The following is an 18,091-nucleotide window of genomic DNA, read 5'->3' on the forward strand; positions in this document are numbered from 1 at the left end:
CCTGTCTCATCCTCCCAAGTAGCTGGGATTACAGGTGCCCACTACCACACCCGGCTAATTTTTGTATTTTTAGAAGATATGGGTTTCACCATGTTGTCCAGGCTGGTCTTGAACTCCCGACCTTAGGTAATCTGCCCACCTAGGCCTCCCAAAGTGCTGGGATTACAGGTGTGAGCCACTGCGCCCGGCCTTGTTTTCCAAGTTTTAATGCCCTTCACGATGAAGAAACAAAGAGGTCAGCATATACCCGCCCCTCCTGGGATGGTCAGAGGTCCATGACACCCCTCTTCCTGTGGGCTCGGCCCCCACCTCCCCAGGCACCTGGGTTCCTAAGGCCAGGGCTCCTCTCTCCTTACTGATCTCACCGAGGAAGGCCAGGTGCCTGTCTCCTGCCACCTAAGGAGATGTGGGGCGTGGATTCCTTGTCTGTGAATGGAGCCGCTAAGCTTGGGGCTCCTCAGGTGCCTTGGCTGTTTCCTTTAGCCGTATCTCAGCCTCCCTCCACTGTGCCCAGCTCTGCAGAGGCTCCATGTCTGTGGCTGGCTATGCTGTGTGGAGACCCCTACTCCACTCTGTGTAGGAATCGTTTGTCCCAGAGATCAGATGGAACACCTTGGGGTGGGTGAGCCGTAGGCCTTCAATCAAGGCTCACTGACCGGGGCTGGCATGCACTTGGTGCCTGGTGCTGACCCTGGGGCTGCTGTAGAAGCTTCTCAGTGGAGGCTCATGATTGGTGCTTGAGTGAGTGAGGAGCACCCGCCATGGGGGCCCAGACAGCCCTTCCAGGCACCAGGAGGGCTACACCCCTTTCCTCTGAGGCCTGCTCACTGTCACTGGCTGCCTGGCTGTTGCAGTTCCCATCACTGTTTATTCCTTCCTCTGTGTAGGAGTTGGTGTCCTGCCTGCGCTCAGGATGAGGGGGGATCTGGCTCTGGTGGGCGTTCTAATCAGCCTGGCCTTCCTGTCACTGCTGCCATCTGGACATCCTCAGTCGGCTGGCGATGACGCCTGCTCTGTGCAGATCCTCGTCCCTGGCCTCAAAGGTAACTGCTCTCTGGACTCTGGGCTGCTGGGCAGTGGCCTCCAGGCCAGCTGAGAGACTCCCATGCAACTGGGCAGTTCCACGGAAAAGCACAAAGCCCGAGCAAATCTGCTCACCCCATTGGGTCTCAGTTTCCCCATCTGGAAATCAAGGGTTGGGTGACATGATGTCTAAACTGTCTTCGGCCATGGAATTCCTAATTCTGAAGATAGCAATTTATTTGCAACTCAGCCCTCTCCAGGGGGACCTCGCTGCAAGGCACCTGGCTTTGCGTCAGACTCTGCACACATGGCCTCGTGGGATCCTCCCCATGAGATGATCTCATGTGGACCATTTTACAGATAAGGAAATTTGCGGGTCAGAGAAAATTTGCAACTTGTGTAAGTTCCCAAAGTGTGCTTCTACATTGCTTCCTGAGAGCTCTTACTATTATATTTTAAAAATTAAAAAATCCCTGGTGGTCTAGTGGTTAGGGGAAAAAAAAGAAACTTTTTGTTCTTGTTGCTTTGCCCTGTAATCTCCCGGAGAGAGAGAGAGTTCTGCAGGTCAGGCCTGGGTGAGAAAGTCCCTGGGGCTGCGGTATCCGAAGCCTCCCCAGCAGCATCTTCAAGTAAGAAAATCACCAGCTTCTACAAAGCAGAGGCAACAGGTCCCCAAGCCTGGGGGATCCCGGCGTGAAATGAAAATGTGGGCCCCTTGTTCAAAATTACCGAACCCAAGAAGGGACAGCAGAGTGTGTGCCAGTGTCAGGTGGCAGGGCCGGGGCGGCACTGGCGGCAGCAGAGTCCAGGCCGCTGCTGAGGGGAGTCACGTGGGTGCCGAGGAGGGGGAGGGGGGTCACATGGGTGCTGAGGAGGGGGAGTCATGTGGGTGCTGAGGGGGAGTCACGTGGGTGCTGAGGAGGGGGAGGGGGAGTCACGTGGGGGGGGGGGGGGGGGGGGGGGGGGGGGGGGGGGGGGGGGGGAGTCACGTGGGTGCTGAGGAGGGAGAGGGGGAGTCACGTGGGTGCTGAGGAGGGGGAGGGGAGTCACGTGGGTGCTGGAGGGGGAGGGGGAGTCACGTGGGTGCTGAGGAGGGAGAGGGGGAATCATGTGGGTGCTGAGGAGGGGGAGTCACGTGGGTACTGGGGGGGGCACATTGACGTTCTGCAACCTGAAGCAGGTCCGCCCCCTCCTCATCCCCTCGCGGGCTGCTTGGGCCTTCCGCTTCTCTTGTGGAGCGTCTGCAGCTCTTTTTATTGAAACATTAGAGAAAAGTGGATTCAAACCCATGATCAAAACAGTCACCACGAAAGACAAACCCTGCTGGCCCGTCTTGTACAAAATGAAAAGATCAGCCCTCTCCCGGGGCACAGGGTCCGGATAGCTCGGGGCCACCCTGCCAGGCTGCGCAGCTCTGGCGGGGGGCTCTTTTCCGGCTATGTGCACCCTGCTGTTGGAAACCAAGTGGACCGTCCTGCAGCCCAGACAAGCCCAGTGGCCTTTGTGCTTTTAATTCTTTTTTTTGAGACAGAGTCTCGCTGTCCCCCAGGCTGGAGTGCAGTGGCGCGATCTCGGCTCACTGCAAGCTCCGCCTCCCGGGTTCACGCCATTCTCCTGCCTCAGCCTCCTGAGTAGCCCAGCTAATTTTTGTATTTTTAGTAGAGACGGGATTTCACCGTGTTAGCCAGGATGGTCTCGATCTCCTGACCTCGTGATCCGCCCGCCGCAGCCTCCCAAAGTGCTGGGATTACAGGCGTGAGCCACCGCACCTGGCCCTGTGCTTTTAATTCTGATAAATGTGCCTGCTTTAGAAAATGTTTAATTCTGTTGGAAGCAACTTAAACTGTTGGACGCATAGGGCTCTCTCAGAAGTGTTGGTGAAAATGCCTTTGGCCTTGACTTTGTGGTGGCGTGTGTGGGTTTGTGAGTGGAACCTTTAGCTTTAGGTCCGAAACCGTGGCTGTGGAGGGCTGGACTTTTGGCTGTGGAGGTCACATCCCTGTCCGATGTGGTGGGTGCCTCCGAGTCCCTACCGTTCTCTTCCCTGCGCCCTGCCAGGTCTGTGGCCCGCACTGGTGGGGGCCGTGGAGTGGGCTGTAGGGTCCTTTCTGGATGCTGCCTTTCCCAGGTGCTGTTGGGAGGGTCCTTCCTAGCCATTCACGTCCTGGGTCCCCTGGATGTGCTGTCATTTCCCACATGGGTAGGGTCCCTTCCCAACCTTCGCAGGCTGGGAAGTGGGGCAGGTCTGAGTGTGCTGTGGGTCAGCCGTGCTGCGTGACGGGTCACCTGTCCTCCCAAGCCTCAGCCTCCTGGTCCGTGAGGCTGGGGAGGCGATGCCAGCTTTGGGCTCTGTGGGGATACAGTGGTGGCACCAGGAGTGGGCACAGAGTGACCGGGGACCCAGCCCCTGGTCCCTGCTCTGGGACAGCGACTTACAAAGCACTAACCCTGTGCAGGCAGCGAGCCCGACCAGGGAGCAGATCAGGTGTCCGTCCAGCACACGCCCCGCGAGTCCGCAAGCGAGAGGCGAGCACCAGGGGCAAGGAACGGTTTGAAAGGATTCAGGATACCCAGCATGTCAGGAATTGGGTTACTCAATAGAGAAAATGGTGTGTGCCAGCAGACTTCATCCCTGCCGGCCACAGCATGTGCCATAGCACCCCAGGGTCGCTGGAGGTCAAAGAGGAGAGGCAGCGTGCGGCACAGTGCCAGCTTCTAAGGAAACAGACACACACGCAGTCACCATTCATTCATTAGACAAATGCCCTTTGAGAATCTACCAGGCAGGCTCAGGGCTGGGATGAAGAAGCCACAGCCTGTCTCCTCACAGTCCCGCCATTCAGCTCCGGACGTGGGGTGGCATCTGGTCTGCGAAACACGGCACGCACCACCCCCTAACCCCCACAACCCCTTGTGTTTTGGATCCTGAAACCTCTGCCAACTCCACATTTGGCTGAAGAATCTTCCTGGGCACATGTGCCAGGCTGCTGCTGACTGCTGGTGGTGTTTGAGATGACATTTGTTTGCCATTCCAGGCCATTCCAGATAATGATAATATATTATCTTTACATTTAGAGAGAATGGCAACTCCTTTTAATGGGAAAAATGTCTTTTTTTAATGGTTAAAAAATGGCTGTAGGTGAGAAAACATTTATCTGTATTAACAAATGTGTTTCCCAGAAATATGAAAGGTCATAGTTCTTCTTGAAGGCTTTATCAAATTAATTTTTTATTTTTTTGAGATGGAGTTTCTCTCTTGTTGCCCAGGCTGGAGTGCAATGATGCGACCTTGGCTCACTGCAACCTCCGCCTCTCAGGTTCAAGCGATTCTCCTGCCTCAGCCTCCCAAGCAGCTGGGACTATAGGCACGCACCATCACGTCCTGGTAATTTTTGTGTTTTTAGTTGAGACGGGGTTTCACCATGTTGTCCAGGCTGTTCTCGAACTCCTGACCTCAGGTAATCTACCCGCTTCGGCCTCCCAAAGTGCTGGGATTACAGGTGTGAGCCACCATGCCTGGCCTATCAAATTAATTTTAAAATCATTTACTGCCATTCTTTAAAACAACATTGATAAAACCAGCAATGGGGCCTGAATAACATGCGCTGTGGGAAGTTTGCTCTTCTGACACCTGATGGCCTGTCTGTGCCGTCTCCCTTGTGTAGAACAAGCCAGGCAGGCTGAGGTCCTGGCTTTCTCCTCTCTGACTTCCCATGGCCCTGGGGTGCTGTGGCACTTGCTGTGGCCAGCAGGGATGTGAAGTCGCTGGCACACGAGTTTGTTCAGCTTCTAAGCAGGTGGCATGACAGTCAAGCACTGTCCACCGATCTTCCTCAACTGGCTATAAATATGTCGAAGTATCTTAGGTTCTCAATAAAATAACTGACGTGCGCCTTCCTAGCTGGGTTGGAAATGACCCCAAATGCAATCAAGGTAAAAGATTTTTGTTTGTAGATTTGTACATGATTTGCGGAGAAGCCAAGCAAATAGTAAATGCCAGCCACGTTTTGTTTCTTTGAGCGAGGAGAGAGCTGTGTTGTGATGATGGTGGAAGTGAGCCAGCAGTTGAAATGTTCGCCTCTCCTGGTAGAGAATAACTTGTCATTAGAACTTTATGTAGTCAATCATCCTGAAAATGAAAAGGACGTGGGAAAAATGTCATTGTGCTCGCTGGGTCTACATTACAAAATGAATGGAGTGTTGAGCGGGGAGGTGTATAGAAACCCTGCTCTGCAGTCATTACCTGCAGGGACATGCATCTTTATGACCCCTGGGACCAGTGGACAATGAACACTTCAAACCTTGCCAAATTGGCCAGGTGCAGCGGGTCACGCCTGTGATCCCGGCACTTTGGGAAGCCGAGGTGGGAGGATGACTTGAGCCCAGGAGTTTGAGACTACCCAGGGCAACATAGTAAGACCCCATCTCTGGAAAACAAAAAAACAACCCTGCCAAACTGTGAACAGTGCTTGAAAACAGCCTTGGTTCTTAAGATGCATGGACAGGGCAAGTCTACAAGGCAGAGGCGATGGGGACCGCAGAGAAACCAGGGCAGCCCCGCCGTGGATGGGCCTCTGTACTCTCTGGTCTTCAGTGCTGCTGGTCCTGAACCAGGGATTAAAATACTTTTTCTCGTGACAACCAGCACGGTGTCTTCCAGGGCATATTTTGTTCAATCCTCATCAGAGCTGAGAAGGACCAGGCTGGGAGGGCTTATGCTGGGTTTTGCACGGGGAGGAAAGCAGTTTCTGACTCCAGGTTCGGGTTCCCCACACTGCAGGCGCAGCCATGAGGTATTTGGGGTACCTGCTGCCCAGCGCTGTCTGAAATGCACCTGGCCCTGTACAACTACAGACACAGGCCCATTAAGCAGAGCCCTTGGGAGATGGTGTGTAAGTGGATTTTGTGATTAGCTGAGAGATATAGAGAAAACCTATGTTAAATCCTCTTCTTTAGAAAGTCTTGCTGTTTTTAATGACTTATTATTCTTTCTCTCCTGCTTTAGTAATGAGAGTTTGTGGGACACCGTGTAATGTGTGGTGCTTTTCAGGGTCTTTCCGTGCCTCCAGTTGTTACTATGAACTATTTTGCTTTTCTTTGATTTTTTTTTTTTTTTTTTGGAGACAGGCTCTTGCTCTGTCACTCAGGCTGCAGGGCAGTGGTGCAATTATAGCTAACTGCAGCCTCCAACTCCTGGGCGGAAGAGCTCCTCCCACATCAGCTTCCTGAATGGCTGGGACTACAGGTGCACAGCAACACGGCCTGCTATTTTTTTTTTTTTTTTGAAATGGAGTTTTGCTCTTGTTGCCCAGGCCGGAGTGCAATAGTGTGATCTTGGCTCATTGCAACCTCTGCCTCCTGGGTTCAAGCGATTCTCCTGCCTCAGCCTCCAGAGTAGCTGAGATTATAGGCACCTGCTATACGCCTGGCTAATTTTTGTATTTTTAGTAGAGACGGGGTTTCCCCATGTTGACCAGGCTGGTCTCGAACTCTTGACCTCAGGTGATCCACCCGCCTTGGCCTCCCAAAGTTCTGGGATTACAGGTGTGAGCCACCACGCCCAGCCCTTGCTAATTTTTTTGTAGAGATGGGGTCTTGCTATGTTGCCCAGGCTGTTCTCAAACTCCTGCCTTTAAATGATCCTCCGCCTTGGCCTCCCAAAGTGCCAGGATCACAGGCAGGAGCCACTGCACCTGGCCAACCAGTTTTTAAAAGTCAGATTAGAGACAGGCAGATGGATGCAGGTGGAGGTTGGTCAGAAGCTATCATGACAAACTTGTCCTTACTGCTTTCTCTTTAGGAGGAGAGGAGACGAGGGTGAGTAGTCCTGCTGGTTAGTGAGTCTCGCTCTGAGGTTTTGAAGCCTGAGCAAGGCGTGATAAAGACACACTGGCGTGCCAGCACATCCCAGCTTGGACATGTCACTTTATTCTTGTCGCTGTGTCTTCACCTGTAGAGTGGACATAGTGCCCGCCCCACGCAGGGGGAGAGGTGAAATTATTATGCAAATAAGTATGCCACGTACAAACTCCAGGAGCTTTCTTAAGCAGTATGAGAAGAGCTGGCAGACCTGCTTAGTGTTAAGTCTTTACGAGTACTGATGGAGCACCCGCCTTCTTCCTGGTGCTCTGAGGTACCGAGGGTTGGGTGAGATGGAGCTGTGTCTTCTCAGAGCTTTCAGCCCGTGGGAGAAAGAGCAGACTGCTGTCATGTAGGCGGTGTGAAATGCTTTATGAAGGAAGCATTCTTCTGCCCTCATCTCAGCCACGATCACTGTTGGCCTGGACCGCGGCATGGGTGGTCAGGTTATCCCCATGAGCTCCAGGCATGAAGTCTCTGGGCTGTCTGCTGCCTCAGGCTCGTGGCTTGCTCTGCCCAACCACCTGGCTTCCCGTCATCCCCTCCAGCCCTTCCCCCTTGTCTGTGCACCTGCTGACCCTGTCCTCAGAACACTTCTTACTCTGTGCCTGGCTACCCCTGCTCAGAAGCTCAGCCTGAGAACCACCCCTCAGAGGGACTTTTCAGATCTTGCCGTCTAAATTATGGCTCCTTTGTTGAGGTTATCGCCTCATTTTATTCTTGCGTCCGGTGTTGCTAATGAGAATTCTTATGTCAGTCTGATTCTCATTCACAGGTATGCAGTCTTTAAAACTGTTTTTCCCTCCTGGGTAGCTGATGGCATTTTCTCTTTATTCTTGGTGTTCTGCGGTGTCGCTCTGACATGTCTGAGTTACTTTTCTCTGAGTTTCCCCGTGTGGTTCTCCGCAGACCCTTTCACAGAGTTCTTTCACGGCTTTCCTTAGTACTGGGAAATTGCAGCTACTAAATCTTCACAGCCATGAAGGCTTTGTTCCTCTCTTTCCAGAACTGCTGTAAGACAGGCATTGGCATTTGTGAGTTTTTCCTTCAACTCTCAACTTCATAACTTAAAACAAACAAACAAAGCCTGCATTTCCTATTAGTGCTGCCCTGTGAACAATGCTTCCTCCTCAGCCCTGGCTCCATGAGGCCTCTTCATCCTTGGCCACTGGGGACTGACCTTTCTGCCGAGTGGCTCCCGCAAGCGTCTCTGCTCGGCTCTTTCCGCTGCAGTGCACTGTTGTTCACGGACTGGCCTCTCCCGTGTCATGAGGACCTGAGTTCACTGATTGCACAGTCAGCGTCCGGCTGCTTCACCGTTCCGTCTTCTCTGTTCTTTCTTCTGCACGATGCTGATGCCCCTGAAACCTCTGGGGATTCTTAATGCTGAGTTTATCTTGTTAGTGGATATTTCTTGCTAAACTGTCAATACTTCTCCTTTCTTCTTACAAGATAGGAAAGCAAACTTGAGAACTACCTGGAGCCTCAGAGCAGCATGTGAGTGTGAACCCTGAGTCAGCCCAGGGGCAGCCCCCAGGCTTTTCAGCAGGTGGCTTGCGGGGCTGGGGCTGGGGCACGGGGGTGATGTGGGGATGGGCCCGCTGCCGTCGCTGTGCTTTTCTCTTTGTTACTTGGATTTAAATGGAATGTCCCCTCTGTGAGGCCAGATAATCAGCTTTGGGGATTTTGTGGAGGGATCTGTAATCTCAACTGAAGCTCTCTCCAAGACAAGGTGTGTGGGCGGCAAGGTGTGCAGGTGGCAAGCCATCCAGGTGCCGAGGCAAGAGACTGAGGGCATGAGCTGTTCCACTATAATAAAATATATAAAACAACAAGAGTTATACTAGAGTATATATACTCTCTCTATATATAGAGAGTTGTTTTATATATTTTATTATACTGGAACAGCTTGTGCCCTCGGTCTCTTGCCTCGGCAACTAGATAGCTTGCCGCCCACAAAGGTGCAAATGGAGAGTTATAGAGAACTAAAGTTTACGTGAATGCTGGCACGATTGTGCAGAGAGGGAAGGTGAACTTGTAGCATATCAGTGCACACACATGCACACACATGCACACACACACACGCACACCTATGCACATGCGGACACACGCACACACATGCACATGTACACACATGCACACCTATGCACACGCACACATGCACACACATGCACACACACTCCCTCTCTGCAACCATTCAGAGGAGGGATAGTGCAACAGGTAAGAAATGTGGCCTTATAAAAATGACTACAGAGCCGAGTCCCAGCCAGCAGAGTGGCCCTGTTGAGAGAATCCGGAAGAGCCTCCCGGAGAACCAGGTGAGAAGGCGAATGCTGGACAGGAGCTCGCTGACCAGGCAGGCTGGGCAGAGGGCACAGAGTAGGGAAAGACCGGGGTCCAATGTAGAGACCACACTGAGGAGAGGCCCAAGTACTGGACGTCATTTATGGCTGAATCTAGAGACATAATAGAATTCCATTTGTTTCAGGACAATCATTTTGATGTGGATTAGAGTGGGGGGAGCAGACTGGAGCGGAGGTGTTGGTGTCCACAGGCCTTCCTGAGGCCCCTGGCCTCACTGCGCACATCTCTGAACTGTGCCTTGTAGGATGTCTCCACCAGTGATTCACCCTCTGTCTCCTGCACCTGCTGAGCCCTGGAAGCGGGTGGATGTGCCCACCTGGTCACAGGCAGCCCCCATGGTGGAGGCCCTGGCTGAGCAGCAGCCTGTGCCCTGGGGGGCTCACACTGACGGGGCCAGGGGGATGCTGACATATTTCATCCTTCCCTGAGTACCAAGCAGATGAAGCTCAGGGAGAGGTCGGGGTGACGCTTCCCATGGGGGGCGCCTGGAGACGGTGCTGCCCTTCTCGTTGGTGTTAGGGTTGGGGAGAGCCAGCATTTAGATGAGGCACTGTGTGCCCAGGGACAGACTAGGAGACCGCCAAGAGGGGTAACTGGTGAGAGAAACACAGGCCCATTCTAAGACAGAAGGTAGGGATGGGAGAGAAATAGCCCTAAAAGCAGAATCAGGGGCACCCAGGGTAGGGGCTGGGCTGCAGGCAGGGAGGGAGGTGGGGAGAGAAGGGGCTTGGCCACTTGCAGGGACCCGGGGAGAGCCCTTCTAACTGTTCTTCCTCCACAAATCACTCTGGGACGCTGTGCTGGCCAGACGAGCTGCTAAATGGATGTGACTTCTTCCACAGGGGATGCGGGAGAGAAGGGAGACAAAGGCGCCCCAGGACGGCCTGGAAGAGTCGGCCCCACGGGAGAAAAAGGTACCTGCAGCCCTGGGCCGGCCCTCAGAGCTCTGAGGATGGAGGCACCGCTCCTGCTAGAGCCAGGTGGGGAGGTGGGGGTGGTGGTTCCAGAGAGGACAGGCCCTGCCCTCTGGGTCCCAGGGAGGCAGACGGCATGGGACTCGGCTCGGGAGCAGGTAGGGGAGAATGCTCCTTCAACAATGCTCCTTGTGCTGACCTGTGGGGCCCTAGGAAAGAAAGTGTGTCCTGGAACTCAGCAGAGGCTCCTGGCCCCTCTAAGCCTCATCTGTAAGGCGGGAATAACAGCTTCCAGATCATTTGTGAGCGCTGAGTCAGTGTCGTTATGAAGGCGGCGTGGCAGGGTACACAGATAGGACCCTCATCACTTTGCGTCTGTCTCCTCCGTCGCGTGATTCTGCCTGCCTCGTGGGACTGTGCCGAGGCTCATGGGAGCTAGATCATACACGTAAGGGAAATGTATCATGTGTAAGGTAGCTGCACAGTACATGGCAAGGGTTAAATATATGGTGGCTGTTATCTTTATATACTCCTTGTTACTGTTTAAATTTTTTAAGTGTTTTTTTCTTTTTCTTTTTCTTTTTCTTTTTTTTTTTTGAGACAGAGTCTTGCTCTGTTGCCCAGGCTGGAGTGCAGTGGTACAGTCTTGGCTCACCGTAACCTCCTCCTCCTAGGTTCAAGCTATTCTCCTGCCTCAACCTGTTGAGTAGCTGGCATGTGCTATCACGCTCAGCATTTTTTTTTTTTTTTTTGGGTATTTTTAGTAGAGACAAGGTTTCACCATGTTGGCCAGGCTGGTCTCGAACTCCTGGCCTCAAGTAATACATTTTTTTCCAAGTCATTAAAGATTGTCTCTAGAAATGCTTTCTCAGTATGTACACATCATTTTATGAGAACATATACTACAGTTAGCCAACTCCCCTACCAATCTTTTAACATTGGAGAGTTAAGTTGTTTCCAATTAAAAAAAATTATTATAACAACACAAAGATAATTAAATATATATTTAAGCCCATACACTGTTTTTTGAAACGTTTTTGAGGTATAATTTATGGACATTCTCATTTTGAGATTACCATGCAATCAGTTTTGACCATTGCACTCGCTCGTACCCTCGTCCTAAGCAAGAGCTGGAACATTCTTGTTTCACTTAGCGTAATGCCCTCCAGGTTCATCCAGGTCACAAATGCTAGGATTTTCTTATATTTCAAGATTGAATAATACTCCGTTATATATATGCCATGTTTTCTTTATCCACTGATTGGTCAACAGATGCTTAGGTTGTTTTCATGTGATGGCCGTTGTGAATAATGCTGCAGTCAGCATGAAACTGTAGGGATCTCTTCAAGATCCGATTTCATTCCTTTGGCTATGAACCCAGTAGTGACATTGCTGGATCATGTGGTAGTTCTGCTTCTGATTTTTTTCAAGGAGACTCTGTACTGTTTTCCATTCCCACCAGCGATGTCTAAGGGCTCGCCTTTCTCCACATCTTCTCCAATGCTTACTCTCTTGTGACTTTTTGATACCAGCCATCCTAACAGGTGTGAGGTAATGTCTCATTGTGGCTTTAGTTTCTATTTTCCTGATGATTGATGACGTTGAGCACCTTTCCATATACCTGTTGGACATCTGTATGTCTCCTATAGAAAAATGTCTATTCAGCTTCTTTGTCCATTTTTAAATTGGGTTCTTTGTTTTTTGGCTATTGAGTTGTACGAGTTCTTTATATATTTTGTATATTAACCTCTTATCAGATAAATGGTTTGCAAATACTATCTTCCATTTCATAGGTGCCTTTCCATTTTGTTGATTGCTTTCTTTGCTGTGCAGAAACTTGTTAGTTGGATAGGTTAGTCCCACTTGTTTATTTTTGCTTTTGTTGCCTGTGCTTTTGGAGTCATATCCAAAAAAAATCATTGCCAAGACCAATGTCAAGGAACTTTTCCCTTACATTTTCTTTTAGGAGTTCTGTGATTTCAGGTATTACATTTAAGTCTTCTATTTTGAGCTGATTTTTATGTATGGTATAAGACAGGATTCAGTTTTGTTTTTTGCATGTGAATATTCAGTTTTCCCAATAGCATTGTGTATTCTTTGTGCCTTTGTTGAAGGTTAGTTGACTGTATATGCACTCATGGGCTTATTTCTGTGCTTTCTATTCTGCTCTATTATCTATGTGTCTGTTTTTATGCCAGCGCTTGTTTGAGCAAGTATACTGGTTTGATTACCATCTATCTGTAATATAATTTGAAATCAGGAAGTGTGATGCCTTCAGCTTTGTTTTTCTTGCTCAAGGCTGCTTTGGTTATACATGACCTTTCACGGTTTCACATGAATTTTAGGATTTTTTTTTTCCATTTCTGTGAAAAGTGCCTTTGGAATTTTGATAGGGATTGCAGTGAATCTGTAGATTGTTTTGGGTAGTATGGACATTTTGAAATATTAATTCTTTTGATCCATGAACATGAGATTTTTTTCCATTTATTTGTGTCTTCAATGTTTCATAGTTCTCAGTGTACAGGTACACAACACTTCCTTGGTTAAATTTATTCCTAAATATGTCATTCTGTTTGGTGCTAGAGTCAAGGAGACTGTTTCCTTAATTTTTTTCAGGTAGCTCATTGTTAGTGTATAGAAATGCTGCTGATTTGCATATGTTGATTTTTTATCCTGCAACTTTACTGAATTTGTTTATTAGTGCTAACCAGTTTTTAGTGGAGTCTTCAGGGTTTTATTTATATAAGATTATGCCATCTGCAAACAGAGCCAGCTTTACCTCTCCCTTTCCAATTTGGATGGCCCCTCCCTCCCTCCCCTCTTCCTCCCTTCCTTCCTTTCTTCCTTCCTTCCTCTCCCTTTCTCTTCCTTTCTTTCTCTCTCTTTCTCCCTTTTCTTTTCTTTCCTTTCCCCTTTCCTTTTCTCTTTCTTATCTAATTGTTCTGGCTAGGACTTCCAGCACTATATTGAATACAAGAGGTGAGGATGGGCATCCTTGTCTTGTTTCTGATTTTAGAGTAAAGCTTTCAGCTTTTCACCAGTGAGTATGATGTTAGCTGTGGGCTTCTCATATATGGCCTTTATTGTGTTGAGGTGCATTCTTTGTATATGTGCTTTCTTGAGAACTTTTATCATGAAACAACATTGAATTTTGTCAAATGTTCTTTCTGCATCTCCTGATGGTAATATGATGTTTATTCTTCATTCTGTTAGTGTGATATATCACATTTATTGATTTATGTATGTTGAATCATCCCAGGCATAAATTTTTCTTGATCATGGTGTGTAATACTTTTTTTTTTTTTGAGATGGTGTCTCGCTCTGTTGCCCAGGCTCGAGTGCAGTGGCGTGATCTCGGCTCACTGCAACCTCCGCCTCCTGAGTTCAAGCGATTCTCCTGCCTCAGCCTCCTGAGTAGCTGGTTACAGGCATGCACCACCATGCCCGGCTAATTTTTGTATATTTAGTAGAGGTGAGGTTTTGCCTTGTTGGCCAGGCTGGTCTTGAACTCCTGACCTCAGGTGATCCACTGCCTCGGCCTTCCAAAGTGCTGGGATTACAGGTGTGAGCCACCATGCCCGACCATGTATAATCCTTTTAATGGGCTGTTAAATTTAGTTTGCTGAGATCGTGATGAGGATTTTTGCAGCTATGTTCATCAGGGATATTGGCCTATAATTTTTTTTTCTTGTCCTGTCTTTGTCTGACTTTGGTATCAGGGTAATGCTGGCTTTGTAAAGCTAGTTCAGAAGTGTTCTCTCCTCTTCAATTTTTTGTAAGATTTTAGAAGGATTGGTATTAATTCTTATTTAAATTTTTGGTAAAGTTTGGCATGAGGATACCAGGTCCTGGGCTTTTATTTGATTGGAGATTTTTGACTACGGAATCAGTCTCGTTACTGATCTGTTCAAATTTATTATTTTTTCATTATTCAGTCTTGGTGGGTTGTATGTTTCTAGGAATTTATCCATTTCTTCTAGGTTACTCAAATTTTTGAGGTATAATTATTCATATTACTCTCTTATGACCCTTCATATTTCTGTGGTATCAGTTGTAATTTCTCCATTGCATTTCTGATTTTATTTGAGTTATCTCTTTTTTCTTAGTCTAGCTAAAGTTTTGTCAGTTTTTTTTTTTTTGCCTTTTCAAAAAGTAACTCTTAGTTTTGTCACTTTGCTATAGCTTTTCTAGTCTCTATTTGATTATTTCTGCTCTGATATTTGTTATTTCCTTACTTCTGCTAACTTTGGGCTTCATTTGTTTGTTTTTTTCTAGTCCCTTATGATGTAAAGTTAGATTGTTTATTTGTATTCTTTATTTTCCCTCCATGTAGGTATTTATTGTTATAAACTTTCCTCTTAGAATATCTTTTTGCTGTATCCCATAAGTTTTTGTATGTTGTGTTTTCATTTTCATTTGTTTCAAGATATTTTTTGATTTCTTTTTTGACTCATGGGTTGTTCAGGAATGTGTTGTTTAATTTTCTCGTATTTGTGAATTTTCCAGTTTTCCTCCTCTTGCTGATTCCTAGTTTTATACTGTTGTGGTTAGAAGAGATGCTGGATATGATTTCAGTCTCCTTGAATTTGTTAAGACTTGTTTTGTGGCCTAACGTATGATCTATCTGGAAGAATGTTCCGTGTGCACTGGAGAGGAATGTGTTTCCTGCTGCTGTTGGATGGAATGTTGTCTGTATGTCTGTTAGCTCCATTCGGTCTAAAGTGTGGCTGATGTGCAGTGTTTTCTTATTGATTTTCTGTCTGGATGATCTTCCCATTGTTGAAAGTGAGGTATTGAAGTCCCCTATTAGTGTATTCTATCTATTTCCCCTTCAGAGCTGTTAATATTTGCTTTACATATTTAGGTGCTCCAATGTTGAATGTGTATGTGTTTGTAATGATTACGTTTTCTTGATGAGTTGACCTTTTATCATTATATAAAAACCTTTTTTTACTCTTGGGTACAGTTTTTGACATAGTCTATTTTGTCTGATATAAAATAAACATAGCTACTCCTATTCTGTTTTGGTTTCAATTTGTGTGGAATATCTTTTTCCATCCCTTCATTTTTAGTCTATGTGTGATCTTAAAGCTGAAGTGTGTCTTTTGTAGGCAGTGTATATAGTTGGGTCTTCTTTTTATTCTTTTTTATTAAGCTACTCTGTGTCTTTTGATTGGATAATTTAATCTATTTACATTTAAAGTAATTATTGATAGATAAGGATTTGCCATTGCCATTTTGTTAATTGTTTTCTGGTCACTTGGTAGATCCTTTGTTTGTTTCTTCCTCTCTTGCTCTTTTCCTTTGTGGTTTGATAATTTTCTGTAGTAGTATGCTTTGATTCCTTGTTCTTTCTTTTGTGTATGTACTAGGTTTTTTATTTGTGGTTACCACAAGGCTTATATAAAACATTTTATAGTTATAACAGTCTATGCTAAACTGATAACAACTTAACTTTGATCACACACAAAACTCTACACTTTTATACTCACCCCCCATTTTATGTTTTTGATATCACAATTTACATCTTTTTTATTGTACATCTATTAACAAATTATTGGGCCAGGTGCGGTGGCTCACACCTGTAATCCTGGCACTTTGGGAGGCTGAGGCGGGTGTATCACGAGGTCAGGAGTTCAAGACCAGCCTGGCCAGCATGGTGAAACCTTGTCTCTACTAAAAATACAAAAATTAGCCGGGCGTGGTGGTGCTTGCCTGTAGTCCCAGGAGGCTGAGGCAGGAGAATCGCTTGAACCCGGGAGGTGGAGCTTGCAGTGAGCTGACATTGTGCCACTGCACTCCAGCCTGGGTGACAGAGTGAGACTCCATCTCAAGAAAAAAAAAAGTAGAATATATTAGCTGGGTGTGATGGCACGTGCCTGTAGTCACGGCTGAGGCAGGAGGATTGCTTGAGCCCAGTATCTGGAGGCTGCAGTGAGCTCTGATGATGTCACTGCACTCCAGCCTGGGTGAGAGAGTGAAACCCTGTCTCTAAAAACAAACAACAACAACAACAAATTATTGTGGCTATAGTTATTTTTAATATCTTTGTCTTTTAACCTTTATACTAGAGTTACATGTGATTTACGCATAACCATTACACCATCAGAGTATTCTGAATTTGACTATTGCTATCATTTGAGTGTTTGCCCCCTCCAAAACTCACGTTGAAACTTGATCTTTAATGTAATAGTATTGAGAGATTGGGCCTTTAGGAGGTGATTGGATCATGAGTTCTCTGACATTATGAATGGATTGCTCCTTTTATGAGTTAATAGATTAATGGGTTATTACAGGAATGGGTTAGTTATCATGAGAGTGGGACTATTATAAAAGCCAGGTGGCCTCTCTCGTGAGCCCCCTTACTGTGTGATGCCCTGTGCTACCTCAAGACTCTGTGGAGAGTCCTCATCAGATGTGGCCTCTTGACCTTGGATTTCCCAGCCTCCAGAACTGTAAAAAATAATTTCTTTTCTTTATAAATTACCCAGTTGCAGATATTCAGTAATGGCAACAGAAAACAGACAAAGACAAGTATATAGTTTTATCAGTTATCTCTACACTTTTAAATGTTTTCATGTTACTAATTAGCATCCTTTTGTTTCAGCTTGAAGAACTTTCCTTTACATTTCTTGTAAGGGAAGTCTAGTGGTGGGGAACTTCTTTAGCTTTTGTGCATCTGGGAGACTGTTTATGTATCCTTTATTTTTGAAGGATGGCTTTGCGAGTACATAATCTTATTGCCAGTTTTTTTCTTTCAGTACTTTGAATATATGATCTCACTTTCTCCTGGTCTGCAAGTTTTCTGCTGAGAAGTCTGCTGATAGCCTTATAAGGGTTCTCTTGTATGTGATGAGTTTATTTTCTCTTTCTGTTTTCAAAATCCTCTTCTCATCTTTGATTTACGGTAGTTTGATTATAATGTATCTTGCTGAAGTTTTCTGTGGGTTGAACCTATTTGGAGACTTTAAGCTTCGTGTACCTTGATGTCCACATCACTCCCAAGTTTGGAAAGCTTTTAAGGCATTAATTCTTTAAATAAGCTTTCTATTACCTTCTCTCTGTATTCTCCCTATGCAACTTCCATAATGTGAACGTTAGCTTTCTTGATGGCGTCCTTTAGATCTCATAGGCTTTCTTAATTTCTTTTAATGCCTTTTTTCTCTTTTCTTCTCTGATTGGATATTTTTAAATGACCTGTCATCAAGCTCCCATATTCTTTCTTTTCTTTTGTTTGATCAATTCTGCAGTTGATGCTCTCTACTGCATTTTAAATTTTATTCATTCTGTTCTTCAGCTTTAGAGTTTCTGTTTGGTCCTTTTTTTTTTTTTTTTAAATCTCTATCTCTTCATTGAATTCCTCATTTTTAATGTATTGTTTTTCTGATTTTGTTGAGTTGTGTGTCTATGTTCTCTTGTATCTCATTGAGCTTCCTTAAAATGATTATTCTGAGTTCTTTGTTAGGCAATTTGTAGATCTCCATTTCTTTGGGATTGGTTTACTAGAGTATTATTGTGTTTGTTTGGTAATGCCATGTTTCCTTGATACTTTATATTCCTTGAAGTCTTGCATTGCTGTTTGCTCATTTGCAAAAGCAGTCACCTCCTCTAGTCTTTATGGACTTTTTTTGGGAGAGAAATTTCTTTACGAAACAGCCTGGCTAGGGATTCTGAGGCTCTCTCAGACCATTTCTATGGATGCACCTGCTCCACACCTTTTGCTTCTCTCGGAGAGGGGTGAATTTTTAAAGAGTATATGCCTTTTCTTGATCCCACAAAGGCAGTCTAGGTGCTACAAGCCTCTCATTAGTTTCCCCTAGGGCAGTGCTCTGAAGCTCAAGTTCTTGTGCCTTCTCCCTCCCCATCCCACACAGTCAAGCTATCTGTCTGTGTGAGATGCTTGCACTTGCCATCTGTGGGGGTGCCTTTGG

General features: G+C 46.7%; 1 protein-coding gene across 4 annotated transcripts in view; it reads left to right on the forward strand.

Moving 5' to 3' along the window:
* Nucleotides 1–18,091, forward strand: part of COLEC11 (collectin subfamily member 11) — a 47,476-nt gene that overhangs the window by 8,239 nt on the left and 21,146 nt on the right. For 2 of the 4 annotated variants that reach the window (XM_058426709.1, XM_032172111.2), the window contains exons 2-3: nt 888–1,043; nt 10,089–10,160. In XM_058426709.1, coding sequence (XP_058282692.1) covers nt 914–1,043; nt 10,089–10,160 — 202 coding nt within the window. In that variant the 5' untranslated portion in view covers nt 888–913. Of the gene's footprint in view, nt 1–887; nt 1,044–3,029; nt 3,082–10,088; nt 10,161–10,315; nt 10,319–18,091 lie in introns of those variants that run through there. The other 2 variants (XM_032172116.2, XM_058426710.1) reach the window with 2 other exon arrangements.

This window comes from Hylobates moloch, unplaced genomic scaffold (assembly GCF_009828535.3).
Source record: "Hylobates moloch isolate HMO894 unplaced genomic scaffold, HMol_V3 SCAFFOLD_13, whole genome shotgun sequence".
Taxonomy (NCBI): Eukaryota; Metazoa; Chordata; class Mammalia; order Primates; family Hylobatidae; genus Hylobates; species Hylobates moloch.